This window comes from Calliphora vicina, chromosome 4 (genome assembly GCF_958450345.1).
Source record: "Calliphora vicina chromosome 4, idCalVici1.1, whole genome shotgun sequence".
NCBI lineage: Eukaryota > Metazoa > Arthropoda > Insecta > Diptera > Calliphoridae > Calliphora > Calliphora vicina.
The window spans coordinates 109,328,713-109,348,850 of record NC_088783.1 but is presented as its reverse complement, the minus strand read 5'-3'; the positions used below and the strand labels follow the sequence as shown (position 1 = coordinate 109,348,850).

Genomic DNA, 20,138 nt, shown 5'->3' with positions numbered 1-20,138 from the left:
CAAAATACAACTCTGCACTAAATTCACCACTCACTACTACATCACAAAAAATCACCTCAATTCAGTGAACAAATCATTTTTTATCATTTTTATTCTGTCATTTTTCACGTACAAATCGATATGTTTTTACGCGTTTAAAAAACGATTTTCTAATTAAAAACGCTAGTGAAAATTCAAAAAAACTTGCTAAAAACAATAAAGGGTAAAACTACAATAAAAATTTCATAAATTTAATTTGTTGCTACGTGAAAAACGCATAAAAATTAACAAAATTCCGGCAATAAAAATTTGCGCTGAGAAGAAAAATTTTTTTCTTCATCAACGATGAGTGCAATTATTGCATACCATTAATATACCAGCAGCAAACGTGTGGTCTCTTTCTCTCTCACACATTGTTTCAGTGGTAGAGAATAGTAGTGTATATTGTTTAAAGAAGTGTCGAACAGAATGATATGATTGGAAAAAGTGGGCGGTTTGTGCTAAATGCTGGTGTTTTTTTTTCTTATGTTTTACAACCAGTGTTTTTTTCCTCATCTATTTGTTTATGTGGCATACGTGGAAATAATTTTGATTTGTAAATAAAGGAAGTCGATAAAATTATATGCATATATTTTGTAAATTCCGTTAGTGAAATGTAATTATTGTGTTTTTTAAAAGGAAAATTGGTAAAAACATAACAATATGTTATATATGTATAATTAATTTGAGTGTTATTGTGTAAATAAAAGAAATTAAATGTCGGTATTTAATAATAGATGAGTAAACGAGGTGAATTTGTATGTTGTGTTTGTTATTTTTTCTCAATTAGTTGTTTTTGTTTATTGCGTTGAATTTTCGATTTTTTCTGTTTTTTTTATGAATGATTTAAATAATTTTTTTAGTATTTCTTGGAAAATATCTGTTTTTATTTTACTTTCTTTACCCTTTTCTTATTTCTAACTTTAACGTTTTCCAACACTATTTGGATAAACTTCCCCAGGTATGGATAATTGGTTTGAAAAATAACCAAAATATTGAAAGTACTAAACTGTTTTGTATAATCGAACGTTCGATTTTTTTTTTTAATTTAGCTTTTGTTTTTAATGATAAGTCTTTTTGTTGTATTTTAAATGTAAAAAATGTTGGTTAGTACAAATATTGACAAAAAATATCGTAGAAACGGCTATTTTTCCTTAGTCGACTTTTCGAAGATTTTCGGATAATATAATCAATAGTTCAATTTTTTTCGACAAAAAGTAAATTTCAACTTATAAAACCTTTGCATATATATCTTGCTGATTTCAGAAGAATTTATGAACTCATTGGGCTTCCTAATGTTCAATAATAATTAGCTTGTATTTTAAAAAGAATTCAATTTTTAGAAGATGAGACATACATAAACATAAGATAAAATGAACAAATTAGAAAAATCCACTTCCAAACATATTTCTTTCAATTTCCTCTATATTTTTTGTACAGACTTTTGTTATGCCCTTTAGTGACATAAATTATTGTAGAACCTTTAAATTTTTAAAGTTGATTAACCAGAAAATACAATTTATCGATATTTATGAATAGTACTCTAAAAATCGCAGATTTGTCAACACTGACTGTCATACACGAAATTCACCACTACGTCTTTTTATCTTGGTTTTCTTTTGTTAACGACATTTGCCGATGTAAAAAACGACAGTCATTTTTAGGAGTTTTGTCATACAAGCGGCTTTGATTTATTTTATGTGTGTTAAAATTAATTAAATAATTAATAAAAAAATAGTAAAGTATTTATATTAAAAAGTTACTTTTCATAAACTTTAATAAATAAAGTGTAAAAACTCAAATTTGTTACAAATGTAAACATTCTACTAATAAAAAAGGGAGAAAAAAAAATTGTGAAAATCTTCGTGATTCTTTTTTTTTTGTAATTTAATAAACCAATTAAAGTGATTGAATAATATTTTGTTAAATTTAAAAGATAATTAGAAGATTTTCTTACAATTTCAAAGTAAATTTTTAGAATTCTTTTTTTTTTAATTTTACCTTTTGCCATGTTTTTTTATTAATTTTAAAATACAAAAGAAAAATGCGTAACTACCAGTAAAAAAAAATAATTTTCACCTGTATGTGTGCGTTGAAGAGTGACATAAAAACAAGAAACATAAAAATTAAAGTTAATAAAGAAAAGTGCGAGTTACAATAACAACAAAAACAGTATAAGATCATTAAAGCAGAACGAATTAGACTTTAACTAAATACATACAAACGAACATATCAGTTTTTTTAGCCATAAAATCTATAAGAGAGAGTGAGAAAGAGAATTGAAACACGTATTAGTATTTTAGTTGTTGTATTTTGGTGTCATTCACTGATTTTTTTTCTACTTTAATAACATTACATTATCTTCCATTGACTATAGCAACAAGAACAACTACAATAATATATAAAGAAAAAAAGGAAACATAATAGAAAAACAAAACAAATAAATAAAAAAGAAAACTCAACATAACTGCAGTGTTGCATTTCTCTACGTCAACTTTTTCCATAAGAGTGAATATTAGAAGGTGCACAAAATGACTCAAATTTTACCCATACGCTTTCAGGAGCATTTACAGGTAAGTTTTTTAAATATTTTATTTGTTTTTTTTTTATGAAATCTGTATAACAAACATATGTTTGTTAAAAGAATTAATGGAAAGTTAACACCCCCTTATTTAAAAAAAAATAATTATCACTGGTTTTTATGTTTGTTTCCCTTGATAAACTTGTTGCCGACTTGTTATCTGTATTGTACATATTCGTACTTGTTTCTTGTTTAACTCTTTTTTTTTGTTAAACAATCTCTGTATTGTATTATTTAAAAAAATTATCGTATTATAAGTTGGGTGTATGCACATACAAAAAGAAATAAATTATCATACAAACTAAGCATGACTCATTTCAAGTGAGGGGATGTCGTGTATAAATATACAACATATCAGCATAGCTTTGAAAATTTCTAAATAAAAATTAAATTGTAGGTGTCTGAATATATTTGTGGTTAGATTTGAATTTTTGTTTTTAAATTCTTTAAAAATTGGGGAATTGGTTATAATTAAACCGACACGATTTTGAAATGAAGTCCTATACCTATGACCCCCAGTAACACGAAGTCTGGTTATATGTTAACTTATAGTTAAACTGACAGTTTTCATACGAAAATAATTTTAACCGACCGTATAACTATTAGTTAAAACCTATCCAGGCTTCGTGTTAATGGGGGTGAGTCATATTAACAATTAAGAACTAGTTTTAATATAAATATTGAAATCTGCCAGAAATGACATAACAAAACAATAATAAAACAAGTTATTAAAGGAGATGATATTCTTGCCAAAAATTATAACTTGTTGTTTTGACTCAAGTGCTAATTAATTTGAAAAAGCCGGCTCTTTGTTTTTGTTTTCGATACTTTCTGTTTTTCCCCATTGAATTTCCTTTGTTATTGTTGTAAAGTCTACGTGAATATAAATTTTTATTTATTTCTTGCTACATACTTACTTTATTTTTTCATAGTCTTCTTTTAACCTCAATTTGTTTGTATTCAATTTGAAACTGGTTTTTAAACTCATCAACGAGCAAACCACAATTACGTTATTCCAAAAACAACAAGTACTCTGTAGTGAGCTAAAAGTACATGCATAACAGGGATGGAAATGTTGATATGAATGTACTTTGATAGATTCAAAAGTACCTTTCTATAGACAATTTTGAGTATAACAGTATTTTCTATAATAGTATTTATGTGTATAACAGTATTTTCTACAGAACATTTTCTGTATACTTGAATTTTCTATAGAAAACTTTGTGTAAAACTGAAATTTCTATAGAAAATTTTATGTTTAAATGAATTTTCTATAGACATTTCTATAGAAATTTGTTTGTATAACAGAATTCTCTATTTACAATTTTGTGTATAACAGAATTCTCTATAGAAAAGTTTGTGTATAACTGAATTTACTAAAGAAAATTTTGTGTAAAATTGAATTTTCTATAAAAAAAAGTGTGTGTATAACTGAATTTTCTATAGAAAATTTTATGTTTAAATGAATTTTCTATACCTAGACATTAAAATAGAAAATTTTTTGTATAACTGAATCTATATAGACAATTCTATTGAAAATTTTGTGTATAACTTTATTTTCTATAGAAAATGTTGTGTATGTATAACTAAATTTTCCATCCCTGCTTTCTCTCCCTCACTCTTTATAACTGTAATTGATTAATGAAAACAAATCAAATTACAAAATGGTAATAAATTATTGAATGGTAGAGTGTAGCGTAAAATTCTTCGATTTAGTCATAAAATATTTTTTTGAATGAATAATTGCTCACAAGTAAAGAATATAAATTAGAAACACAGGAAGATGTTTGGATAATATTGCAATATTTTTAAATAAATGGATTTTAAAACTAAGCTTTTAAGTTATTAGAAAAAGGAACATAACTATCAATATATGAACATAGCTTGAGAGCTACATGATTAAATAGTTACAGTATGTCAAGAAATTCAATGTAATTATTGGTATACAAGCGCGGATACATGTGGGGCCTGGATAAGAAAATAGGAATTTCTTCACCAAACCCGAAAAGTTTTCATATAAAAAAGGGAAAATAAAGCAAAATGTGAAAGAAATTTTAATTTTGTTGACTTGAATCCGCGCCTAATCTGATACATACACTGATGGACAAAATTCACCGCCATTTCTCATTTATTTATTCTGGATCCTTAACAATTCTAAGACGACCTAGCTTATGTCCGTCCCTCTGTCTATCTTTTTAAGGCGCGATAGGGCCTACAAGGAAGGACTTAGGGGGAAATTAGGGGAAAATAATATATCTAAATTTGTACTGCATACTTTAGGGATCTTTTTTATTACAGTTGACTGGACTCAAATAAAAAAATATTCCGAGTTTTACCAAGAATTTTTTAATTTTTTTCTTTACAAACCATCTGAAAATTTCGAATCGAATAAAAAAAAATCAGCCAAATCACTCCAGCCGTTCTCACGTGATGCCATTACATACATGGACCATTTAATTTTTATATATATATAGATAGAAGATAGAAGCACAATTTGTGTAGAAAATATTAAGAATCGGATCATGATTTCTCCTAGCATAAATATCTCTAGAATATTGGTATCCATAAAAAATTTGTTAAATCTAATAAAAATAAATGTTTTTATGCAAAATTAACAAAAATCTGGGTCATTATTATACTGGCTATATAAGATTCGTCACAGCCAAATATAATACTATTGTCTTAAATTAATTCTGTTTTTCTTATTGTAACCATAATTCGGTTTACACTGTAACTTAAAAACTTCTAAAAAATAAATAGGCAAAGCTCAAAAGCAGCTAAGTAAATAACAAAAGTTTCCTATCTAACGACCCTTACATTTAACACGCACTAATCATTGACCCAATATATGCTGTAGACAGTATAAATGGAGCAATAATTTAATAAGTAGCAATAAAACAAATAAAGGGAATGTCAAGCAAGACACCAAACAAAAACTAACCAACAATAAAAAACGAAGACATGACAGACAGACAGTCCATCAAAGTGGTGCTGTTTATTATTATTGTATATATTTTTGAGTAGTCAATTTCTCACTTTGTCAATTAATATTAATTGAACACATTCCCCAAAACAGCAAATACATACAGACAAAAAAAAAAAGAGAAAGTGCTGGATAATGTTTTTCCAATAATGAAATTAAAAACCGCGAATATAGTTTGTAAATGTGTATAGTATACTGGATTATAGGGGTCGATAAAATGTTGATAAAGCAGGGGGTGGGAAAACAGATAAAAAGATCTCAAAATAGAGGGAGTTAGAGAAAAAAAACCAAACTGGTACCTACAACAATAACATTATTGTTATTAAAGCAAAGCCAAAAACAAATATATATGTACAAAAAAAAACGCATGCGCTCCAATAAATTTAGGAAAAAAAAATACATACAACAACATGTAAATGTAGAGCAACAACCGTTAGAGTATGGATGGTGTAATAAGCAGTACAAGTAGTAATAACAACAATAATACATACTGTAGGTATCATGTTATTTCAAGACTCTGTATACAATAATACTAACGACAATGTACATAGCAAACATCCAAAAAATATGATAATACTGAAAGAAATCATAAAAAACTACACAAGATTACACAATATGGTTACAATGGGTTATACTTGAAGAAAAATGGAGTATAAAACACAGCTTTTGTAAAACACAAATGCAAAATTCAAATTTTTGATAAAAAATTGGTTTTTTATCAGCGTTTGAATTGCTGACTAGAAATTAGGAAAAGCAGTGAACCATCAAATACATATTTTTCTTCATATTTTATTGACAGCTTTCCTTCCAAAAATATTATATCTTGACTGATTACTAAATAGCACATTGTCCCTAAAGACATCTGGCTTCTTCAAATGCCCGGAACATATTGTGTATATAGATCATATTGTATGACTTAAAAATGTGGGATTTACAGAAGTTGGTGTTTCTTTTGAACGCGGTTTTGTGCCAACAAAGCCTCATATGCGGGAAGTTTTACTTTACCTTCTTTAATTTGAAAAAAAATGTGCCGCTGATGAACACCTATTGCTCACCAAAGCTTATGGTGAATTTGTTCCATCGGTTTCAACGTGTGAGATATGGTTTGTGCGGTTCAGAAGTGGTGATTTTGACACGGAAGACAAATATAGCCCAGGCCAACCAGAACAAATTTAAAGACCAATAATTGGAGGAATTACTCCATGAAGATTGTTGTTAAACTCAACAAGAGCTTGCACAATCATTGGGAGCTAATCAATCAGCAATTTCAAAAGAAATTGGGAAATTGGGTGGCATACGAATTGAAGCTGAGATACCTTGAAAGAGGATTTTGTATATCTGTAATGCTGCTTGAACGCTATAAAAGAAAATCATTTTTGCACAAAATCATTACTTGCTATGAAAAGTGGTGCCATTACGATAACCCGAATTGTAAGAGATCGTATGTGAAGCCCGGCCAACCAGCCGAATCAATAACATAGCCAAATATATATGGCTCTGAGGTAATGCTCAGTATTTGGTGGCACCAAAAGGGTCCTATATATTATGAACTTCTGAAATCTGAAATAGGTTCCACTGTACCGAACGCAACTGATTCGTTTGAAGCGAGCATTGGCCGAAAAATGCCCAGAATATGCGGCCAGACATGAAACCGAAATATTCCATCACAACGCTAGGCCACATGTTGCAATACCTGTTAAAAACTATTTAGAAAGAAGTGGTTGGGAAGTTTTGCCTCACATTGCCCTGTCCGACTACTATATGTTTCGATCGATGCAGAACGCTCTCTCTGGGATACGCATTACTTCAGAAGATTCTATATTGGCTTGATTCGTTCTTCGCCTCAAAAGATGAGCAGTACTTTTGGCGCAGAATCCATATATTGCTAGAAAGATAGGAAATGGTTATATCTAACAATGGCCAATAATTTGAATAAATGTATAAAAATTTTAAAAAATTCCATCCCTTTATACACAAAACATTTCTGATAGTATGTGAGTGCACGCTTGTGTTTGGACATTGTCAATTCGTCTCGTACTTTAGGAGACGATTTTTTGATCAGCTTGAAAATAGTTACCAATATAGCGTTTTTCTAGTTTTTAATGATTTTTTACAAAAACAATAACTCAAATGTTCTATGAGTGGTTGATTTACGTAAATTATTTTGGCGTCATTGTTCTCTTCTCGCAAAAGAAAGGATAACAAAAGAAATTTTATTGTGAAAATAAAATATTAAGGCAATAAGTCTGCTTTTACACAGGGCAATTTTTCTTGCGCAAGTCTAGAGTTTATAGGAGAGAGAGGCAAGAAGAAAGAAGAGGGGTACACACTTGCTTGTACTGGCAAGTCTCTTCAAATTTATTTTGTTTTCACATTTTCAATATGGCGTCTATTAGGTTTTGCCATACAAAATTGCTCACAGACTTGCTGTGTGTAAACAGACGCGCAAGTTTAAAAGGGAATCGACGAGACTTGCTTCAAGTAAACTTGCCCTGTGTAAAAGCAGACTAAGAACTGATTTGATTAAGAGATTTTTGTTATACAGTCAATTTTCTATATAGGAAATACTCAAATGGATTCAGCATTTTTGGAGAATGACGAAATTAAAAGGCAACAAATTAAAATAAGGGTTGAAATAGAAGAATAAGGAAGGCACTTAGTACTTTTTTTAGCTGCTTTAAGGTTCTATTGATATTATAGTCTATTTATATTTTAGTTTTATGTGAATTGGTCAACTATTTTAGAAAGTCCATTTCCTAAGTGTTGTAGACTTATTTAATATTTTAATAACAAATCTTATTTGAATTTAAAACGCATTATACTCCTCTCCCCCTTTATTTAAAAAAAATTTATAAAAGAGAAATATTTTTTTTTTTTGAAATCCACTCAAACATTGTACACGTTTTATTTTATTTCGCAGGAAAATCTTTAAATGAAAAACAAAATAGAAACAAAGAATCATCATGCAGGCGCCTGAGTGACTATGTATATAAACAATTCAATTTTTTGTTTCTTAAAAAAAAACATTGCTAAATTGTAGAAAAATAAATAATATGTATAGCAAAACAAAAGATACGTAGTAGATGCTAAACAAATTGTTCAAATGCACAAGAATACACTTGAATTTTTTATAGTACATCATTGTTAATACCTTTTTTTGTATAAAAATGGTTTTATATTCATTTAGCAAGCACTCTACTTTTGCTATAATCTTTAACATTTACGATTAAAATTGAACTAAGGAAAACATTAACAACATTCTTCTGTGGCGTTCCCAACATGTCATATAGAATGTTGAAGGTCCCTTTAATGTTTTCTGTTTTATAAAAAATTATGAGTATTGAAAGGGCTAAACTAATTTCGACCTGTATGCATCTAATGTTCATCTTCCGGCATATTAAACATTAAATAAAAAAATATTTCTATATGCAAAAGCATTCTGTTTCCTAGCCTTTTTGAATGAAATATTATGTACCATACATGATGGTTCTTTTTATTTAATGCCAATTGTAGACAACAAGTTTATTGCTCTGTTTTTTCCACAGCTTTTGTTTCTTGTTTTCTTTTCAACATTTTTTTTATTCAAATCTTAATCTTTTACAAAAAGAAAAACATGAAGGGGGGAAGGCCATTAAGGGGCTATATTTATATTTGCATTTTATTTCTTAATTTTATAGCATTTCATATATTTTTGTATTATATTTTCGCATATACAAAACCTTATCAATTTATTTTTTTATTGCATTTAAAAAATCATTGTTTTAACAAATGCATCCATTTTAATTTTATAAATATTTGCCTTCCCTTCTCTCTCTTTCTTTAATGGAATAGTATAACATAGCATTTTGCTTTCATACTAAAAACTCTTTCATTAATAAACATTAACAACCTTGAACTTTATGATTGTATTTTCTTTGTTTAACCTTTTATGTAGGTAAAACATTATAAATTAAATGTCATTTGTTTTGTTTGTTAACTGACCAATGACTGATTTGTATTAAGTCCCCTAATCGTAATTGTTTGATAAATTATTTTATTATTGTTTATTGGAAAATTTAATTTGTTTGGAAGGCATGTTAAGTGGAGTATAGTATTATTATAAACAAATTAAAGTTATATATTAAACGAATTTAATAATTACAGTAGCTTTGAATAAATCAGTGGTCGGCATAAAGAAAATATGGAACATTTATTATAATATGTTCCGCTCTTTATTTCTCTATTGTAAACTGACCAGCTATTGTAATTTTTGTTTCTTATTTGATAAATTTTATGAACTTCCTAAATTGTTCGGAACTAGAATAAATGCATTAGTAGGAAAGAAGAGAGAAATTTCACTGAAAAAAAAAATTAAAGCAAATTACTCTTATTTCATGTGGGTTTCGAAAGTTTTGAGACTCATTTGAAATTTTTTTTTTTCAATATAAAATAAGAAAGTAAATCTTCTTTCGCATTTAGGTTAGGTTTCCAGGCAGCCACGAAATGAAGAAAAGAAGAGCAGCTCACATGGGTCCAAGCAATGGTCCCTTTGTGTTACCTGAAAGTAGAAGAAAACAGAAGAGGGACAGATATAAGTGAAAAAGAGAGAAGGAGAAGATTGAAAACGTTAAGGAGAAGTCTGAAGAAAGAGAGAGGGAGGAGATCTTAAAAAAAAGTTACGTGCCAATGAGTCGGCAGTTATTAGGTCACTGGTCACTGTCTGGTCTTTTTAACCAATTACTACTTCCTATAAAGGCATTAATGCCCTCAAGCCTCATATTCGAGAGCTCAGAAAGACTATTTAGGAAACGATGTCCCAGAAACCTTAGGCGTAGATCTCCTAATGCCGGACAATGACAAAGAAGATGAAAAATAGTCTCATCCTCCTCTTCGTTTTGACAACTTCTGCAGAAGTCGTTTTAGTTAGCTAGTCCCTAAATGATCGATAGTATTTTCCAAATTTTATTGTGTATATAACATAAAAATTCGTGATTTTTTAAGTTTTAGCTTTTATTTTGAAACACATGAACAATATAAATTTATTCAAAGTATTGGCCATTGTTTGCTATGATCTTTTCCCATATTTCTTGCAATATATGGATTCCGCGCCAAAAGAACTGCTCATCTTTTGAGGTCAAGAATGAATCAAGCCAATATCGGATACTCAGATTCAAAGTGTAGCGTATCCCTGAGTTATCGTTCTACATAGATCGAAACAAATAGTTGTCGGATAGTTCAAACCACTTCTTTCTAAAGAGTTTTTAACAGGTATGCAGTCTGGGGGGTTACTCTCTATTGTGATGCGAAAGAAAAATGGTACAATTGGTACCCTTTATTGCGTTTTCGCATCGCACAAAAAATTAGTTTAAAATGTTTTTATTTACAAGTTTTGACATTCCAGTTTGTCATTCTTCGCTATTGTTTATTTTGTGGTGCCAGTATTGCTTCTTTTTGCGAAAGCGTTTGCGTGGACGATACAGAGTACAAAATTGTATTCTTAACGCATTTACCTTTTGCAATAGAGAATAACCCCCCTGGCTGCGTTTTTCAAACAAATAAGTTGCGTTCGGTACAGGTTCCCTGTGATGGTCTGGCCAGATTTCAGCAGCTCATAATAGATAGCACCCTTTTGGTCCTAAGAGCATTAACTTAGCGTCATGGAAATTTGCTTTAGTGTCGATTCGGCTGGTTGGCCGGGCTTCACACACGATCTCTTACGCTTTGGGTTATTGTAATGGATCCATATTTCATGGGAAGTAATGATTCGGTGCAAAAATGATTTTCTTTTATAGCATTCAAGCAGCATTTCAGACATACAAAATCGTCTATTGAGGTCTCTCAGCTTCAATTCGTATGATCCTGCTTGCAAACGTTTTTAAATTGCTGATATAGTAGCTGCCAATGATTTTTCAAGCTCTTGTAGAGTTTGACAACAATCTTCAAGGAGTAATGCTTCCAATTCTTGGTCTTTAAACTTTGTTGGTTGACTTGGTCCCTCTTTGTCTTCCGTGTCAAAATCACCACCTTCTAAACCGCACAAACCATATCTCGCCTTTGAAACCGAGCAATCGGAGTGTTTCAGCGGCACATTTTTTTTAAATCAAAAAAGTAAAGCAAAACTTCCCGCATATGACGATTCGAAGCAAAAAAAAAACTTTGTTGTTTACACTATAATCTCGCATCTTTATGTAATTATTTATTGAACTGCTCAAAATTTTAGAAATTTTAAAAACTTTTTCGTCTGAATAATGCTTACAAATTTATTTTTTTCAACAATATACTTCCACAGTTCAGAATCTCTGAGGAAATTAACTTTTGTGTTTAAATATGTGGGAGATTTTCATTAGGAAGACTCTGCCAGAAAAGTTGTTCTTGTTTGTACTTCATTTGTATTTTTTTTTTTTGGGTTCTTTTTAGAATATTTTTTTTCCGCACTGAGCAATTGTCTGCCAAATATGGTATTTATTGCCAAACTATCTACGCAAAAGATAAAAAATGACTAAAATATGGTAACATCTTAAAATCATTGTTAATTTTCATCATCTCGTTCACTTTTTCAATCCCCCCGTATGGACTAGACTTCAATTTGTTCACTCAGCGGAAAATTTTTGTGCACACATGATTTTGTCTAGTGTAGACAGGAACATAACACTGACATGAGCTGTCCAAACGCGACAAATTCATGTGTTTGCAAAATCGGGACTGATTTTTGAAAATCCCGGGGATCGGGATTTGGTAAAGAATGCCGAAATCCCCACCCGGGATTCCCCGTTTGGCATCTCTAATTATGGCAAATATGGAAATAATTCAAACCATTAAATTATTGAAATTCTTAATCAAATAAAAAAAAGACCTTGCAATTAGTTTTACACAAAAATTTTTGTGTCAAACACTGATATTCATACAAACATGTTTATAATACAACAAGGTTAGAATTTATGCCGCCATCTGGATAATATTTGTATTATTTTAAGGGGTGTTGATGTTAACTAATACCAATAGTTTGGTTTCTTTTTTTTGCATTATTACATATTTTTCAATATTAACTTTTAAAAACTAATGTTATGTTTTTATTTTTATATTTATCTCTATTTCTGTACAGCTCACAAATGTCGGTATTAATATCAATTCGATATCGTTCAGTACTCTTACCATGGAGTCTGACAAATTCATTTGTGTGCGTGAAAAGGTCAACGATACCGCACAAGTGGTCATTATTGATATGAATGACACTGCTAATCCAACTAGACGTCCAATATCAGCCGATTCAGCAATTATGAATCCGGCTAGTAAAGTTATTGCTCTTAAAGGTAAGTGAAAATTTAAAGAATTTTAACAGAATTTCCATTACTTTTGCTTTAAATTAATTTTTACATTGAATCTTTTATTATTTTCCAGCGCAAAAAACTTTACAAATCTTTAATATCGAAATGAAATCGAAAATGAAAGCTCATACCATGACCGAAGACGTGGTCTTTTGGAAATGGATATCATTGAATACTTTAGCTTTGGTTACAGAGACCTCTGTATATCATTGGTCGATGGAGGGTGATTCGACGCCCCTTAAAATGTTCGATAGACATTCCTCATTAAATGGTTGCCAAATCATTAATTATCGTTGTAATCCAAATCAACAATGGCTATTGTTGGTGGGTATATCGGCATTGCCAACTCGTGTGGCCGGTGCTATGCAATTGTATTCGGTGGAACGTAAAGTATCACAGGCAATTGAAGGTGGGTAAAACACAAATTTATTACTATAATAGTAATAAATTAACTAACTTTATATATATTTTTTTTAAAAGAACAGCTAATACTCGTATTTTGTTTAATATTATTCTAATTTGTTTGTAATATTAATCTAATGTAAATATCAGGGATCCATGTAACAGTAACATATTTTTGTAAAATTAAAGTCGAAAAAATTACATTTAATTGGGATTTTTTAATAAATGGAACTTTTTTATAAAAGGTATTTTTTCCAAAAGGTACTTTTTTACAAAAGGTACTTTTTTACAAGAGGTACTTTTTTTACAAAAGGTACTTTTTTTTTACAAAGTTACTTTTTTACAAAAGGTACTTTTTTACAAAGGTACTTTTTTTACAAAAGGTACTTTTATTTACAAAGGTACTTTTTTTTACAAAGGTACTTCTTTTTACAAAAGGTACGTTTTTTACAAAAGGTACTTTTTTTACAAAAGTTACTTTTTTTTACAAAAGGTACTTTTTTTACAAAAGTTACTTTTTTACAAAAGGTAAAAAACACTTCTTAAAAAGTACTAAAAAATCAAAATTATAACTGTTACTTTCCCGGTCCCTGATCTAAACTTTTCTATCATAATTATTCTTTATCAATGTTTTCCCCCATTATTTGTATGTGTGTCTCCCAACCAGGTCATGCCGCCGCTTTTGCTTCGTTCAAAATGGAGGGCAATAAGGAACCTTCAACCCTATTCTGTTTTGCTGTCCGCACTGCTACCGGTGGTAAATTGCATATTATTGAAGTTGGCGCTCCACCAACCGGCAATCAGCCGTTTGTCAAGAAATCCGTTGATGTCTTCTTCCCACCCGAAGCCCAAAGTGATTTCCCCGTAGCAATGCAAGTTTCCTCGAAATATGACACCATCTATTTGATCACCAAATATGGTTACATTCATCTTTACGACATGGAGACGGGCACATGCATATACATGAATCGCATCTCGGCTGATACCATTTTTGTGACAGCTCCCCACGAATCGAGTGGCGGCATCATCGGGGTAAATCGTAAAGGTCAAGTGTTATCGGTGACAGTGGACGAGGAACAGATTATACCCTACATTAATACGGTATTGCAGAATCCCGATTTGGCTTTGCGCATGGCTGTACGCAACAATCTCTCTGGGGCAGAGGAATTGTTTGTGAGAAAATTCAATAAGCTATTTACGGCTGGCCAGTATGCTGAGGCTGCCAAGGTGGCAGCGTTGGCGCCCAAGAGTATTTTGCGTACACCGCAGACTATACAACGTTTCCAACAAGTTCAAACGCCGGCTGGTTCTACAACACCGCCTCTATTGCAATATTTTGGTATTTTATTAGATCAGGGTAAATTGAATAAATATGAATCTTTGGAATTATGCCGCCCGGTGTTGTTGCAAGGCAAGAAGCAACTGTGCGAGAAATGGCTGAAGGAGGAGAAACTGGAGTGCAGCGAAGAATTGGGTGATTTGGTCAAGACCTCCGATCTCACTTTGGCTCTGTCCATCTACTTGAGAGCTAATGTGCCCAATAAGGTAATACAGTGTTTTGCGGAAACCGGCCAATTCCAGAAGATAGTTTTGTACGCCAAAAAGGTGAACTATACTCCCGACTATATATTCCTGTTGCGCTCGGTTATGCGTACCAATCCCGAGCAGGGTGCCAGCTTTGCGTCTATGCTGGTGGCCGAGGAAGAGCCTTTGGCGGATATCAATCAGATAGTGGACATTTTTATGGAACACTCAATGGTGCAGCAGTGTACGGCCTTTTTGTTGGATGCTCTCAAGCACAATCGTCCCAATGAGGGCGCCTTACAGACCCGGCTTTTGGAAATGAACTTGATATCGGCTCCCCAAGTGGCCGATGCTATTTTGGGCAATGCCATGTTTACCCATTACGATCGTGCACACATTGCCCAATTGTGTGAAAAGGCTGGTTTGTTGCAACGTGCTCTTGAGCACTATACCGATTTATATGACATTAAGAGAGCCGTGGTTCACACTCATCTCTTGAATGCCGACTGGTTGGTGGGCTTTTTCGGCACTCTCTCCGTTGAAGATTCTTTGGAGTGCTTAAAGGCCATGTTGACTGCTAATATAAGACAGAATTTACAGATTTGTGTTCAAATTGCTACCAAATATCATGAACAATTGACCACCAAAGCTTTGATAGATCTCTTCGAAAGCTTTAAATCCTACGAGGGTCTTTTCTATTTCTTGGGCTCCATCGTCAACTATTCGCAAGATCCTGAGGTACATTTCAAATACATTCAAGCTGCTTGCAAGACCAACCAAATCAAGGAAGTGGAACGTATATGTCGCGAATCGAACTGCTACAATGCTGAACGTGTTAAGAATTTCCTCAAAGAAGCCAAATTGACCGATCAATTGCCTTTGATTATTGTGTGCGATCGTTTTGATTTCGTGCACGATTTGGTCTTGTACTTGTACCGCAATAACTTACAGAAATACATTGAAATCTATGTGCAAAAGGTCAATCCCTCACGTTTGCCCGTGGTGGTGGGAGGTCTTTTGGATGTCGATTGCTCCGAGGACATTATTAAGAACCTTATTTTGGTAGTCAAGGGTCAATTCTCCACTGATGAATTGGTAGAAGAGGTAGAGAAACGCAACCGCTTGAAATTGCTGTTACCCTGGTTGGAGTCGCGTGTGCATGAGGGCTGCATTGAGCCGGCCACCCATAATGCCTTGGCCAAGATTTATATTGATTCGAATAACAACCCTGAGAGATTCCTTAAGGAAAATCAATATTATGATAGTCGTGTTGTGGGACGTTACTGCGAGAAACGTGATCCTCATTTGGCCTGTGTGGCCTACGAAAGAGGTCAATGTGATCGTGAATTGATTGCTGTCTGCAATGAAAACTCTCTCTTCAAGAGCGAGGCACGCTATTTGGTAAGACGTCGTGATGCTGAACTTTGGGCTGAAGTGCTGGCCGAAGCAAATCCCTACAAGAGACAACTTATCGATCAAGTTGTACAGACCGCCTTGTCCGAAACACAAGATCCCGATGATATATCTGTCACCGTCAAGGCTTTCATGACCGCCGATTTACCCAATGAGCTCATCGAACTGTTGGAGAAGATCATTTTGGATTCGTCCGTATTTTCGGATCATCGCAATTTGCAAAATCTTTTGATTTTGACCGCTATCAAGGCCGATCGTACTCGTGTTATGGATTACATTAATCGCTTGGACAACTATGATGCTCCCGATATCGCCAACATTGCCATATCGAATCAATTGTACGAAGAAGCCTTTGCCATCTTCAAGAAATTCGATGTCAACACCTCGGCTATACAAGTGCTGATCGAACAGGTCAATAATCTCGAGAGAGCTTATGAATTTGCTGAACGTTGCAATGAACCTGCTGTATGGTCTCAGTTGGCCAAGGCCCAATTAGATAAGGGTTTGGTTAAGGAAGCTATCGACTCCTACATCAAGGCTGATGATCCCAGCGCTTACATGGATGTGGTAAATGTGGCTTCACAATCCGACTCATGGGAAGATTTGGTGCGCTATTTGCAAATGGCCCGCAAGAAGGCTAGAGAATCGTACATAGAAAGTGAATTGATTTATGCCTACGCCAGAACTGGCCGTTTAGCCGACTTGGAGGAGTTTATTTCCGGACCCAACCATGCTGACATACAAAAGATTGGCGATAGATGTTTCAACGATGGCATGTATGATGCCGCCAAACTGCTGTACAACAATGTCAGCAACTTTGCCCGCTTAGCCATTACTTTGGTGTATCTCAAGGAATTCCAAGGAGCTGTAGACTCTGCCCGCAAGGCCAATTCCACACGCACCTGGAAGGAGGTGTGCTTCGCCTGTGTAGATGCTGAGGAGTTCCGTTTGGCTCAAATGTGCGGCCTACATATTGTTGTGCACGCCGATGAATTGGAAGATTTGATCAACTACTATCAAGATCGCGGCTACTTTGAGGAACTCATTGCTCTGCTCGAGTCCGCCTTGGGCTTGGAACGCGCCCACATGGGCATGTTCACCGAATTGGCCATTCTGTATTCGAAATTCAAGCCCTCGAAAATGCGCGAACACTTGGAATTGTTCTGGTCGCGTGTCAATATACCCAAAGTATTACGTGCTGCCGAGTCAGCCCATTTGTGGTCCGAGTTGGTATTCCTTTATGATAAATACGAGGAGTACGATAACGCTGTAATTGCTATGATGGCTCATCCCACCGAAGCCTGGCGTGAAGGTCACTTCAAAGATATTATCACAAAGGTTGCCAACATTGAACTGTACTACAAGGCTATACAATTCTATTTGGACTTTAAGCCCCTGCTACTCAACGACATACTTTTGGTATTGGCACCACGCATGGATCACACTAGATCCGTCACATTCTTCTCCAAAACCGGACACTTGGCTTTGGTCAAACCCTATTTGCGTTCGGTGCAATCGCTTAACAATAAGGCCATCAATGAGGCTTTGAATGGTTTGCTGATCGAAGAGGAGGACTATCAGGGTCTGCGCAACTCCATTGACGGTTTCGATAATTTCGATACCATTGCTTTGGCCCAAAAATTGGAGAAACACGAATTAACTGAATTTAGACGTATTGCTGCTTATCTGTACAAAGGTGGGTAGTATATATATAAGTGGGGGTGGAGGAAGCAATCATGTTTTTTTTTTTTGTTTTATTGTTACATGGGAGAATTTTTTTAAGGGAACATTTTAAGGAGGTTATTTTAATGTTTGTTTTTATTTTATTTTGGGATATTTAGGCAACAACCGCTGGAAACAATCAGTTGAATTGTGTAAAAAGGATCGTTTGTATAAGGATGCTATGGAATATGCAGCTGAATCTGGTAAACAGGAAATTGCCGAAGAACTGCTGGCTTGGTTCCTCGAACGTAATGCCTACGATTGTTTCGCTGCCTGCTTATTCCAAGTGAGTTAAAACTTAAATTTTACATTCGAATTCTATAAAACTTGATTTTCTTTAAATTGAATTTTTGTTTTTTAAATCAAATATGTTTAATATCATTTATAAGAACTTTTAAAGAAGTGTGAAACTAATTTATTTATTTCTTGTTTCTTCCTTTAGTGCTACGATTTATTAAGACCCGATGTTATTTTGGAACTTGCATGGAAACACAATATTATGGACTTTGCCATGCCTTATATGATTCAAGTAAGTTCTTTTTAACCTTAACAAAAACAAAAGTTTTCTCTAAATTTATCATAACGTAAACTAATTTTCCATTTCTTTTTTTTGTAGGTCATACGTGAATATACCGCCAAAGTGGATAAACTCGAACAAAACGAACAACGACGAGAGAAGGAAGATGAGACGGTTGAACATAAAAACATAATTACCATGGAACCTCAATTAATGATAACAGCTGGTCCTGCAATGGGTATACCACCACAGTATACTCAAAATTATGGTGCTGCTGCAGCAGCGCCCGGTTATGCGCCCAATATGGCTTATCCACCCGGTTATGGAATGTAGGCTTTCTTTTCATATGGTTTTAAACAATTATTCTAACTTGTAACTACGAATAGAAAACATACAACAACAAAACAATTAATAATTATTATTACAACAAACAACACAATACAAAAACAACAACAAGAAACTAAATTTATTTTAAAAAAAATTCCATGTTTATTATTATTTTCTTTTTGTATTTTTAATTTTTCTTTAAATGTTTCTGTTTAATTTTTCATTGTCGTAAATAACTCTTAAGTTTAATAATTCCAAAACATAAAAAAACATACAAACACTTACATAATATACAATGCAAATAATTACCACAGAAAACTACCAACAAACATTAAATTTAAAACAAAAAAAGGGGCCGAAAACAATTTCAATTAATTCTATGTATTTAAATAATTTTATGGGGTAAATTTATTTTTCTGTTATTTAAACTTTTTTTCCTTTTTTTGTAAATGTTTGTAAAGATTTTTTTTATATGTTTTTTTTTTTTTATAATTCATAATTTTTGTTTGTTTTATGTAAGTTTTCAATTCTAACCTCAAACTCCCCACCCTCCTAAAATTTTGTAATTCATAACGTAATTATTACTACCTACCTACCTATATATTTGTATTTATGTTTTAAACACATAAAGAAATCATTAATTGAAAATATCTTATCGTATTTACTATATATCGTAACGAAATTGAAAAAAAAGAAACAAAAACTAATTTAAACAAAAAAGAAAAAAGAGAGAAATGAATATACATTTATTATATTATTTTTTAATTTACTCTTTATTTTTTATTTTATTCTCTTTATTAAGTTTAAATATTAATTATTAAATTAAATTTAAAACAAAACAAAAAAAAAACACATAATAGTAATGCCGCTCCATTAAACAACAAAAAAATATACGCTCTATTATATATAATCGAACGAAATTGAATTGGATTATTTATTTAAACTTTAAAGTGAATTTTGGACAGGAAAATTCAATAGGAATGGGATCTTAGGATTTGTTAAGAAAAATTTTGCAAAAAATGTTTTTTTTTTCAATATTAAATTAGCAATTTAAATGATTTTCGAATTTAGTTCAAATTTTTAAAATTGTCAGAAATTAAAAAATTCGTATACATATAAAAAAATACATTTTTGAACAAATTGGGGTCAATTTTGAACATTATCGAAAATTCAGAATTAAGTTCGAATTTTCAAAATTGACAGAAATTAAAAAAAAAAAATCGAATATATTGTAATAAAATACAATTAACAGGTATGTTCTGTAATCCACGTGATTTCAAATCACATACCGTTTTAAAATCACACGTGTGATTTCTGCCTGTTCTGTAAATCACACTGTTATTCGGT

The 20,138-nt window shown here is 32.2% G+C and overlaps 1 protein-coding gene across 2 annotated transcripts; it reads left to right on the top strand.

The window, feature by feature from the left end:
* Nucleotides 1–66: 66 nt before the first annotated feature.
* Chc (clathrin heavy chain) lies at nt 67–19,711 on the top strand. 2 transcript variants are annotated; one of them, XM_065506725.1, is made up of 8 exons: nt 67–202; nt 2,396–2,591; nt 12,664–12,871; nt 12,960–13,295; nt 13,956–17,921; nt 18,067–18,233; nt 18,390–18,476; nt 18,564–19,711. In XM_065506725.1, the coding sequence occupies exons 2-8, from the start codon at nt 2,550–2,552 to the stop codon at nt 18,795–18,797; spliced, it is 5,040 nt and encodes a 1,679-aa protein (XP_065362797.1). In that variant the 5' UTR covers nt 67–202; nt 2,396–2,549; the 3' UTR covers nt 18,798–19,711. The 2 variants fall into 2 exon arrangements, with proteins under 2 accessions (XP_065362797.1, XP_065362798.1); XM_065506726.1 differs by lacking the exon at nt 67–202 and adding an exon at nt 2,059–2,284.
* The last annotated feature ends 427 nt before the right edge of the window (nt 19,712–20,138 follow it).